A 12,691-nucleotide genomic window follows, 5' to 3' on the forward strand; every position below is an offset into this window, starting at 1 on the left:
TTTGAGTACATATTTTAAGTGGGTGCCTTGGGTTCACCAGTGTCTGAGTTGTGTAATGTCATCGTGTGTTTGAGCATTAAATTCAGTAGTAAGGAACAATGTGTGGGTCCATTCGCTTACTCAATCGGTAGGATGAGCGCTGTACAGTGAAGACTATACCTGGAACGGGTTTTCTTGTACCAAACGCTATACCAGGGTTGGCACACTGATTATAGCAAGGCTGTTGCCGTATGCTGGTATGCTACAGTCAGTGCTGATCAAGCTAGTGCAGTATAGTTATAACAGGGCTGAATTCCTGACGTAAATTCGAATTGTGGATTAAGCTATGGCTAGCACCGTTTATCATAAGTGGCTTACCGTTCCGTGGGTGAGTAGTATCTCATGATAAACGACTATCGCCTTCGGGGTAAGTTACGCCGCCATCGTAAGTGAAACTAATTCATATGGCAGCTCTGGATTAAGAAGTACAGTAGCTCAGGTGTAGCTTAGTGAGTGGCTGCTACAGCATTCACAATATCTTCACTGCTAGCCATGTATACGGCAATAACTGCCTTGTATAGATAACTAACTCTGCTATGGATGTACAGGGTGTCCCACATAAAACCATTACGCCTCACGCACGAGATTAAAGTAACAACACGGTAACTAAAAAAGAAAAGACAACAGCGACGTTAAAAACACGTAGTTCCCTGTTTATAAGAGGTGCTCTAAGTGATGGGCATGGACTTTATGCTGACTTCGTGTGATGACTTCACAGCAACACACTGTAGTTCTGCCAACATGATGTTGTCAATTTCTCTAGTAACGTCCGGTCTGAGATCGTCTATTGTGCGAGGATTGTCAGCATACACTTTCCTTTTTAGTGTACCCCACAAATAAAAAAACACACAATATTAAGTCTTGGGATCTAGGGGCCAGAGGCCAGAGGCCTCTGGTCTGTCTTCAGAAAAGACATTGGTGGTGGGGGCCATACTTCGGTTGGAGTGTGAGCGGTTGCTGCACCTTGTTGTAATACAGCATACAGCTTCTCTGAGACTGTTAATTGTGCATAGAAGGGGTCGAAGATCTCTAGATAGGTGGCACTGTTTAAGGTGTAATTGAAAAATATGGTGCCAAAAATTCGCACGCCAGGCAAAATAAACCAAACTCCCATTTGAGTGGAGAGCTTCTCCGTGCCAAATGTATGGGTTGACTGCGACCAGAATCTGCAACTGTGTGAGTTTATGTAACCTGACTAATGAAACCAGGCCTCATCTGAATAGAAGTAAAACAAGGGGTCCAAGTAACCTTTAGCAATTTATGTTGACAGCCACTTACAATAATGAAGTCTTTCTTCATGATCCGCAAATTTCAACTCTTGCAACACACTCTTATGATAGGTTTTTAATTTCATACCTTTTAGTACACGACGATACGATGTACGAGATACATCAAGGTGCTGCAGTAATCTCCTTATCAACTTTCGGGGACTCCTCGTAATGTCCATGCAAATTCTGTCTGTAATTCCAGGGATCCTCTCTGTCGGTCGGCTATTGCTCTGCACATTCTGGACGGTTTCTACAGCCCCCCATTTCCTGTACAGATCTTGAGTAATGCTGGTCGTGTGGAGTTTCCTAACGGAATACATCGCTTGAAACATTTCTTTACATTGCTTGGTGGAGCCCGTCGTTACGTAACACACCACAATATCAGTTCCTTCTTCTAATGCAAACCGTCTCATTTCTGCAACAACTCAACAGTACAAGCTTCTTATAATAACTGACGCATGATTCACAGCTGCCCTCAATTTTCCAGTAAAATGCAGTGTAGCCAGCTTTCGAGAGAGAGTTGCACCTTCACAAGCAGTTCGACTACAGGTAGTTAACTGGTCCCCGAAGAGTATCAATTACGTGTGGGACACACTGCAGTTTGTTATTAATAAGCTGTAGTAGAGTCCATGCTGAATAACGTAGCTGGTAGATGTGTAATTAGCAGGGCACCCATGCAGAGAGCAGAAGTGATGGGAGTTACAGGCAGCCACTGTGGGGGAAATGGCGAGTGTTGGAGTGGAAATGCCGTTCTAAACTAAAGCCTACACTCACATTTTTTGTAAAAACTAAGTGGAGCTCCTCAACGTCCGCACTTGCATGGTGACCATTCTGAAAGATCTACTCCCACCGTTACTTCGGCTGGTATCTAAAAAGAATTCTGCTGAAAATGCAATAACAGTAGCGATTTATATTCACCTGGCTTGTTAATCACTTGTAACTTTCAGAGAAGTGTCATATGTGGTGAACTTTGAGAAAACCTACACATTTGTCTTGTTATCGTGTTAAAATTTACTTCTTTTAACAAACACAGTGGAATTTACACAATGTCACCTCACTAACATGTTGTGCAGACGCACTTGTAAGAGACTTTTGAAACAATGATTTCTTAAGTTTGTTTCTTAACTGAGGAGCTGAGGAAAAGTGGCGTCAGTAGTTTACGAAGTGATTCATCCTCAGCACAAAAATTAATGGGTAATGTCTTCAGGTATGTTGTACCAAAACCCACAGAATTTCTCGTTTCACCAGCTATCGATGGTCCTTAAAATTTACATTCTTTCATCGAAAAACTCTGTAGTTAGTGGAAAAATACGGTAGATAGTGAAGTTCATCATAATAACCATATAGCAAAATACTCTTTTCTTTGCGTGCTATCATTTGCCAAAATCTCACTTTGGCATCTCGAACCATTTATGAAATGCAATGAATGTTGTTGATATTTCACTCTGGCTTTATCGCTGGCGCACGCGATGAGAAGTGTGTGTCTGTCATCAATCTTGAGATAACTGATCTGATGTAGAGCTCCACCCAAGTCTAAAGAAATATTCAATACGTTAGCTAAATTTTGTATACAGAAACTTGTTATGTAGTATGTATCAAATGCAAAATAATGGTGCCCCTACTTTTCATTGCAAGCTTTCTTGAATTTCGCGCAGTGTCTTACTTCCATGCAAATATCACAGTAGTTGTGAGCATTAACGAAGCGATGGGCAAATCACCATGAGGCTGACATGTGAAACTTTAAGTTACATAAAAATGAAATTTTTTAGCAAATATTTTCTTTGAAATCGTTTGAGAAAGGCCACAGGGCGTTTGACTCGATCCTGTCATCGCTGACCGACCGAAAGGGGGCAAACACTGTCGGCCTCCCGGTCTGAACAAACGAATGAGCTCGCCCAGCGGTTTGGACGAAAACTGGTCACTGCGGACGGCCCACCATACACTGTGCGGGCTCTAACATTTGAACCTGTGTGTTTACGAGTGTTGGTTGGTTGAGGTGAGGGGACCAAACACTGAGGTCATCGGACCCATCCGATAAGGGAAGGACGGGGAGGAAAGCCAGCCGTGCCCATTCAAAGGAACCCCCCGGCATTTGCGTGAATCAGGATGACCGGAAGCGGGTTTGAACCGTCGTCCTTCCGAAGGCAAGCCCAGTGTGCTAACCACTGTGCTCGTCGCTCGGTTTTACTAATGTCAGCCCCTGGGTACAGCTGTGTAAAGTAGCGTGCACTGATTGTGTGCGTACAATCACATACCGAATACAAGTGTGTTGGTGCCTCGTCGTTTAATGTTTAGTGAGCTCAGAAAGTCATTTCTTGAATTTTCTATTTAGTGGTGTTTAGTAGTACGCATTTTTCCTTAAGTCTTAAATCGTTTAATCAAATGTGGTTGGTATGCCTGAAATGTTGTCAGCCAGTGGTATTGTTAGTAGCAGTCAGATAGGTCATATTAGTTATTCAGATTCTTGTTTTAGAGCAAGAGCGTTTCCGCTTTCTAATTGTCTTCCAGCCTCTGCAAAGATTCACTCCGTCATGCTACCAACGCCTCACTGCTCGACCTTGTTCATGTTCTGACGTCTGGTGCCGGGTAACTCTCAAAGTGTCACGTGTTCCACATCGCGTAACGCACCGAAGACGAAAAAAACTGCATATTCATGAAAATTGAAATCAAGAATTGAAGGAAAATATTCTTCACCTCAACTTACTCTCAGCTGGAAAAGGCCAGCGCTCAACCTGCCAACCACATTCTATACCTCACTGTCAACGGGTTTATTTGTTTTGCGCTTAGTAGATATAACTGGAGCCGTAAATAGCTAACATATAGTTGTATTCGCAATGAAATCATTCATACAAAGTCTGTGAGTAGACTTGCTCCCACACGTTTCGATAAAACCAATCCACGTGATCCGCGAAACGTGTAACCGTCAACATGTTTCTTTATCCTCTTACATCGGTGATGTCCTTAGGTTAGTTAGGTTTAAGTAGTTCTAAGTTCTATGGGACTGATGACCTCAGATGTTAAGTCCCATAGTGCTCAGAGTCATTTTTGAACCAATGGGAAATATCTGTGCCGCGCGATCGGAGGCTCCTTTTTTTAAGTTAGATTACGTAGTGCGTAAGCTTAGGGACCGATGACCTGAGCAGTTTGGTGCCGTATGACCTTACCACAAATTTCCAAAAAATATCTGTCTTGCTTCATAAAGTATTTAATGAAGTGAATGACTTGATTTTTTTGAGTACACATCAATGCCTGTAAGCCTGTCTGTCTCTCTCTATATTTCTCTCACACAGACACACACGGTACGAAAGTGAACCCTGAGTGTTGCTTACCTTTATGACAGCCTCAGTGACCTTCAGCTGAGCAAGGTCACTGTCGATAGCGGGTCTCAGGTAATGATCCCCAGTTCCGAAGATTTCGTCCACTTCCTTTTGAATTGCGTCCTGCCATTCTGGGTGCAAACCCAGAAGTGCAAATATAGAGCTCAGAGCCGTTGCGGTGGAGTCACTAGCCGCTAGTACAAATGTTCGTACCTGTTGAAATGCAAAGATGACACACGAATGAGTGTTTGACGAAGTGTTAGGACAGACAGCGTTGTCGAAGATAAATGCGGCATTACGTGAAGGTACAGAGAGTTGTTCAACGTGAACATTTTTAGGGAAATACATGAGTAGCAGTAAATATGTAAGGCACATGAAGAATGGAACGTTTCGAGTTAAAATATGCATTACTTTTGCGGCAGCTGTTTGAATCTGACCCACAAGTTGCACGGATCAACACGCTTGTATTACGATATAAGAATACGCAGATGACACGCACTTAACGTATCAGTTGTGACATTCAATAGACAGTGATTATCTGAGCTGTCTGAATATCAGTACTGACAACAAAGCTGGACATACGCGCACCTGGAAAATTTAGCTGCCCTCGACGGACCTTACGATGATGTCGATGGTTTATGTTACATTGCGCTAATTAACGGCGTCATCAGCGCCCTCACATGAAATAAAAAGAGAAAAGAGCGGTGAAAAATAATGTAGAAATTAACAACACATCATCAAACGAATCAGTATTAACAAAAATAAATGTATACATGGTGGTCAGAAACAATCTGAAAATCTTCTAAGGTTGATGCCAGAGAGGTTGTTCTGATATTTAATTGTTAAGAAAGGAATAAAGAACATTGCGCCATTTCAGATTCAATTAGCATTGAAGTTAGCCAATTAAGTTGTTGCGCCCGAAAATTCAAGCGACCCGCCAGATGCAATTAGTGTCAGTTGTTGTCTTCAAGCATATGATAGGGCACTAAACCGTCCAGCCTTCCACTCAGATTCGATTCTTACTATTATCAAACGTATTGCTCTCGCGAAAGCTTTTAGGAAACAGAACAAAAACACGTTTTTGAGACACTGTCTGTGGCGGGCCGCGCGAGTTTGCGAGTGCAACGGGCTGACTGTCTATCTTCAGGGCAAATTAACTCGAAAACGGCGTAATGCATAGAAAGCTTTTTTTAACAATTATTTCTCAGAACAATCTGTTCTGCCACACTCTAACGAGCTTTTCAGGTTGTTTCTGACCACCTTGTATATGCAAGTAATCTCTGCCTCTCTCTTTCTCTCCGTCCGAACAGGCCATGAGGCACAACGGTACCGACCTGCCGCTGTGTCGTCCTAAGCCCACAAGCTTCACTGGATGCGGATATGGAGGGGCAGGGGCATGTGGTCAGCACACCGCTCTCCCGGCCGTATGTCAGTTTACGAGACCGGAGCCGCTACTTCTCAATCAAGTAGCTCCTCAGTTTGCTTCACAAGGGCTGAGTGCACCCCGATGTAAGTAAATTGGTGTCTAAAATTAAAGCAAAAAACGGAAATTTAGCAAGGTGGCGTTTATTTTGCCAAAAAGCAGTATAAATAGGTGACAGTAATGTAGAAACAATGTAAAGAACACGGAATGTAAACAACCGCAACACACGTAGCGGTAGACGAAAATATTTTTCGTTTTTTCCTGGCTCCTGGATTCGAATTATTCATTGCTTAATTTTTGTATTTTTGTATGAAAGTCATAAGCAATGGCGGCATAAGAAGTCACCCCAGTCATGACAACGCACTCAGCAAAGAGGGTGGGGAGTGGACTGATGTTCTGGACCACTTCTAAAATGCAGATGAATTAGCAATGATCAAAGACGTGAGTATGCAGAACTTAATCAAAGTACTGCTTTAAAGATCCAAAGGTGCTTCCACAGGACATTTGGTCTGTAATTGACATACACATGTGACACGTGCCGGACACTCACCTGAAGATATTTGGACGGTTACCAGCCGAAACATTATGGCAAGAAGTCAACATGACCCGGCTGCAGTCCCTTAACCTCATAGAGTATTCAGTACGCAAGGAAAACTTCAAAAATCACAATTGACTTAGTGTCATTATGACCTCTCCATTTGTGAAAGATTACGGATTGATCCCACTCGGATTTCCCGAAGAGGAATGTCCAGGGGGAGGTCACCAGGTCACCATGAGAAAAAGGTGCAACAGCAAACGAAAAGGTGACATTCTACGAGTCGGGTGTGTAATATCAGAAGGTTGAACATGGCAGGGAGCTAGAAAATTGAAAAGGGAAATGCTAACAATCAATCAATATACTGTATAATGGGGGGATGTGAACTGAAATAGAAAGAAGACAAGGATTTCTGGTCCAACGAATACAGGGTAATATCAACAGCACCAAAAAATGGCGTAAGCGAGTGGGATTCGTTATGAATAAGCAGATAGGGTAGAGAGTGACTTACTATGAACAATTCTGTGATAGGATAGTTATTTTCAGCATCGATAGAAAACCAACGCCGACAAAAATACACTCCTGGAAATTGAAATAAGAACACCGTGAATTCATTGTCCCAGGAAGGGGAAACTTTATTGACACAGTCCTGGGGTCAGATACATCACATGATCACACTGACAGAACCACAGGCACATAGACACAGGCAACAGAGCATGCACAATGTCGGCACTAGTACAGTGTATATCCACCTTTCGCAGCAATGCAGGCTGCTATTCTCCCATGGAGACGATCGTAGAGATGCTGGATGTAGTCCTGTGGAACGGCTTGCCATGCCATTTCCACCTGGCGCCTCAGTTGGACCAGCGTTCGTGCTGGACGTGCAGACCGCGTGAGACGACGCTTCATCCAGTCCCAAACATGCTCAATGGGGGACAGATCCGGAGATCTTGCTGGCCAGGATAGTTGACTTACACCTTCTAGAGCACGTTGGGTGGCACAGGATACATGCGGACGTGCATTGTCCTGTTGGAACAGCAAGTTCCCATGCCGGTCTAGGAATGGTACAACGATGGGTTCGATGAAAGTTTGGATGTACCGTGCACTATTCAGTGTCCCCTCGACGATCACCAGTGGTGTACGGCCAGTGTAGGAGATCGCTCCCCACACCCTGATGCCGGGTGTTGGCCCTGTGTGCCTCGGTCGTATGCAGTCCTGATTGTGGCGCTCACCTGCACGGCGCCAAACACGCATACAACCATCATTGGCACCAAGGAAGAAGCGACTCTCATCGCTGAAGACGACACATCTCCATTCGTCCCTCCATTCACGCCTGTCGCGACACCACTGGAGGCGGGCTGCACGATGTTGGGGCGTGAGCGGAAGACGGCCTAACGGTGTGCGGGACCGTAGCCCAGCTTCATGGAGACGGTTGCGAATGGTCCTCGCCGATACCCCAGGAGCAACAGTGTCCCTAATTTGCTGGGAAATGGCGGTGCGGTCCCCTACGGCACTGCGTAGGATCCTACGGTCTTGGCGTGCATCCGTGCGTCGCTGCGGTCCGGTCCCAGGTCGACGGGCACGTGCACCTTCCGCCGACCACTGGCAACAACATCGATGTAATGTGGAGACCTCACGCCCCACGTGTTGAGCAATTCGGCGGTACGTCCACCCGCCTCCCGCATGCCCACTATACGCCCTCGCTCAAAGTCCGTCAACTGCACATACGGTTCACGTCCACGCTGTCGCGGCATGCTACCAGTGTTAAAGACTGCGATGGAGCTCCGTATGCCACGGCAAACTGGCTGACACTGACGGCGGCGGTGCACAAATGCTGCGCAGATAGCGCCATTCGACGGCCAACACCGCGGTTCCTGGTGTGTCCGCTGTGCCGTGCGTGTGATCATTGCTTGTACAGCCCTCTCGCAGTGTCCGGAGCAAGTATGGTGGGTCTGACACACCGGTGTCAATGTGTTCTTTTTTCCATTTCCAGGAGTGTAGTTTCAAAAACATGGCGACGTCGCCAGTAGATAGTAAAAGTGTTTGAGGATATTGAATGGGTAAGTCAGTACGGAAAGTGAGACAAAAATCTAATAATGATGGACGACTGGAATGCGGTTGTAGGAGAAGGAGTACAAGAAAGTGTTACGGGAGAATATTGGCCTGGTGGCAGGTATGGAAGAGGGGAAAGAGTTCTGCTATAAATTTCGGCTAGTGATAACAAATACTATGTTCGATAATCACAAGAGGGGGGAGTATTTGTGGCAAAGACCGGGAGAAACAGATAGATTCCATCTGAATTACACCATGGCCAGGCAGAGATTTCGAATTCAGATATTGGCTTGTAAGGCGTAGCCAGGAGAAGATATAGACTCGCGTCAAAATTTAGTAATTAAGAAAAGTAGATAGAGTTTAAGGGAAGCGTACGGATGAATCAATGTGGAATGAAGTGAGATACTCAAGTACTGAGGAAGGATGAGGCGTCTGATGTTCGCTGATGATGTGGATACTGCAACAAGCAATAACAGAGTATACAGTTCAACTGAGGAGAAGTGGACATCTCGAAAAAGAACCCTCTAGGATATTGGAAAGACAAACATAGGTGTTTGGAAGGTAACTGTGCAGAAACCATGGGTAACAGAAGAAATGCTTAAATTGATTGACCTGAGATGGAGATACAAAAATGTTCAGAGAAGACAGGAATACAGCAATATAAATCACTTAGATATGAAATAAATGGGAAGTGCATGGAAGTCCAAGAAAACTGTTTGCAGGAAAAAATGTGAAGAAATATTAAAAGAAATCATCGACGGCAGGCCTACCCCAGCATACTGAAAAGTCGAAACAACCTTCGTTGAAGTTAAAAGAAGGGTTTCACATTAAGAATGAATCGAATGCCACTGTTAAAGAAAGAGGAGAGAGCGGATAGATGGAAAGAGTACGATGATGCCCTTTACGAGGGAGAGGACTAGATTGATGACGTATCAAAAGAAGAAAAAAGGAAATCGAAACGAAGCTGGAGTCAATGTGGAAGAGATAAGAAAACTATTATCAGCCAGAATTCAGAAGGGATTTGGAAGACTAAAGATTAAACAAGACAGAACGGATTGATAACATTCCACCTGAATTTCTAAAATCACAAGAGTATATGGCGCCGGCCGTTGTGGCTGTGCGGTTCTAGGTGCTTCAGTCTGGAACCGCGTGACCGCTACGGTCGCAGGTTCGAATCCTGCCTCGGGCATGGATGTGTGTGATGTGCTTAGGTTAGTCAGGTTTAAGTAGTTCTACGTTCTAGGGGACTGATGACCACAGATGTTAAGTCCCATAGTGCTCAGAGCCATTTGAACCATTCATTGGAGTATGTGGCAAACAATCGACTAGAATCTTTGAGAGTGACGAAATACCATCAGACTTCGTAAAGACGTCATTCAAACAATTCCGAAGATAGTAAACGCTGGTAAATGCGGGAAATATCACATACTCAGTTTAACAGCTCATTCATGCAAGTTGCCGACAAGAGTAACGTTCAAAAGAATGGAAAAGAAAATTAGTGGTCTGTTAGATGATCAGTCCGACTTTAGGAACGGTAAAGGCACCAGATAGGTCGTTCCGACGTTGTGCTTCATAATGGAAGCAAGACAGCTGAAAATTCAAGACAATTTCATAAGATTTGTTGACCTATAAAAGCGTTTGCAAATTTAGAATTATAAAAATAAGGGTATGTTATAGGGAAAGACGAGTAGCACATCTTACGTATAGGAACCAAGAGGCATCAATAAGGCCGGAAGACCAACAACCAATTCCTCCGATTAAAAAAAAAAAAAGAAAAAAGTTCAAAATTTCGAGAAAGGGATGCAATTTCTTGCCCCTACTGTTCAATCTAAATATCAGAGAAGCAATGACAGATATAAAGGGATGTTTTAAGACCGGGATTATGATTCGTGACGAAAAGATATCAATGATAAGATTTGCTGATGACAGTGCAATGTGAGGAAGGATTACAGGATCTGTTGACTTGAAGGTTGGGTTAGGTTAGTGTTTTTTGACGTCCAGTCGACAACGAGGTCATTAGAGACGGAGCACAAGCTCGGGTTAGGGAAGGATGGGGAAGGATATCGGCCGTGCCCTTTCAAAGGAACCATCCCGGCATTTGCCTGAAACGATTTAGGGAAATCACGGAAAACCTAAATCAGGATGGCTGGAGACAGGGATTGAACCGTCGTCCTCCCGAATGCGAGTCCAGTGTGCTAACCACTGCGCCACCTCGCTCGGTGTTGACTTGAAGAAACAGTGCTATGAATACGGCATTTGTAGTGAGAGTGAACCGAAGAAGGCCATGAGAAATAGCAGAAACGAAAATAGCGAGAAGACTAACATCAGAATTAGTGATCAGAAAGCAGACGAAGTTAAGGAATTCTACTACATTGGAGGCAATATAACCGATGACAGTCGAAGCAAAGAGGGTGTATGAAGCAGACTATCACAGGCAAAAAGGGCATTTCTGGCCATGAGAAGTCTACCAGTATCAAATATGGGCTTAATTTGGATGATGAAATTTAGAGAATTTATGTTTGGAGCACGGAATAGTACGGTAGTGAATCATGGACTGTTTGAATCCTGAACAAAGGAGAATCGAAGCAGTTGAGATGTGATGCTACAGAAGAATGTTGAGAATTAGGTGGACTCATTGGGTAAGGAAAGAGGAGATCCACGCAGAAACGGAGGAGTAAGGTTCAAATGGTTCAAATGGCTCTGAGCACTATGGGACTCAACTGCTGAGGTCATAAGTCCCCTAGAACTTAAAACTACTTAAACCTAACTAACCTAAGGACAACACACACATCCATGCCCGAGGCAGGATTCGAACCTGCGACCGTAGCGGTCGCGCGGTTCCAGACTAGCGCCAGAACCGCTCGGCCACCAGCGGCCGGCTGAGGAGTAAGGAATATATGGAAAACACTACTGTCAAGAAGAAAGGGCAGGATTATAGGAGACCTGTTAAAACATTAGGAAATGTAGGGAGCTATAGTGCGTGAAAACTGTAGACTAAGACAGATATTCTAATACATACAACAAATAGTTGTCGTAGTCTGCAAGTGCTGCTCTGAGATGAAGAGATTGGCGCAGTAGAGGGATTCATGGTGGACCGCCTCAACCAATCAGCCATCTAAACCTTTATGAAGGTAGCAATGGGAGATGTTTTTAAACGTCATCTCCTTCCTCTTGATCACAAGAAGCACATTTTGGTTTACGACTTCGTGAGCGTCTTTACTAAAGCCAATCGTATGTCCATAGTCAGCCTCAGTCTTTTGGTGCAGTAGGAGTGAACACTTCCAGATGGTGCACTCATTGAGTTTGGAGTTGTGTTGTGTTAGTGATTCATCGTGTGGTTCCCACGAGCAGCTAGAGATATGAAATTCCACCCGAACAGAGCCCCACTTGCCTGGGTTAAGCCGATCATAAGTCAGGTATGCAAGATGTCCCAGAGGCTGTCCACTAACGACTGCTCCGCCTCAGCAGTTATGTATCATCACCAAGTAGTACACCTTGAGATTAAGGTTTTTTTAAAGATCTTTTTACCATCCTCTCTATCTGGGCGTACGTGAAGGTTACAAACAGGCTGCACATGTTACTCTAACACTTGGTGTGTTCCATCTATGGTCTGACAGAGGAGGTGGCTGTCCTGCTAGCCCGTCACTCAGAATGATGACAGCCTGGCTTCTCCGATGCCATAGATTGACAGTCCCCATTCCATTGTGGGAACAGGGTCTACTAGCCAAACATCGGTGTGAGATCAGCGCGCGTTCCACTGGGTAATGAGGCGGGTCGTACTCCACGGACGCTGACGTAGGACGACTAAAGGCAGCTCGCTTTTAACGTGGGATGGGCAGCTGACGTGTCCCCTTAGCGTGTGACAAAGAAGGGTGGCCCAGCTCTTTCCCTCAAGCAGCTGGAGCTAGTAACTCGGCTCTTGAGCGTGGACCAACATTTGCCTACCAAACACCTTCACTAGTTTACAACAGAAATTTACGAACATTACTGTACTCAAGGCATCTTAATATTATATCCCATTTTCCAGAGTAATATAAAAAGCACTTCTTCAGATAAC

The 12,691-nt window shown here is 44.5% G+C and overlaps 1 protein-coding gene across 4 annotated transcripts in view; it reads right to left on the minus strand.

Annotated features, from left to right (window-relative positions):
* The window catches only part of LOC124789524 (cytochrome P450 4d2-like), a 168,232-nt gene that overhangs the window by 23,059 nt on the left and 132,482 nt on the right, over nucleotides 1-12,691 (minus strand). For 3 of the 4 annotated variants that reach the window (XM_047256917.1, XM_047256913.1, XM_047256914.1), the window contains one exon: nucleotides 4,637-4,837. The exons of the other annotated variant lie outside the window; for it this stretch is intronic. In XM_047256917.1, coding sequence (XP_047112873.1) covers nucleotides 4,637-4,837 — 201 coding nt within the window. The remainder of the gene's footprint in view (nucleotides 1-4,636; nucleotides 4,838-12,691) is intronic. 4 annotated transcript variants of the gene reach the window in all.

The sequence above is a fragment of the Schistocerca piceifrons genome, chromosome 3 (assembly GCF_021461385.2).
Source record: "Schistocerca piceifrons isolate TAMUIC-IGC-003096 chromosome 3, iqSchPice1.1, whole genome shotgun sequence".
Taxonomy (NCBI): domain Eukaryota; kingdom Metazoa; phylum Arthropoda; class Insecta; order Orthoptera; family Acrididae; genus Schistocerca; species Schistocerca piceifrons.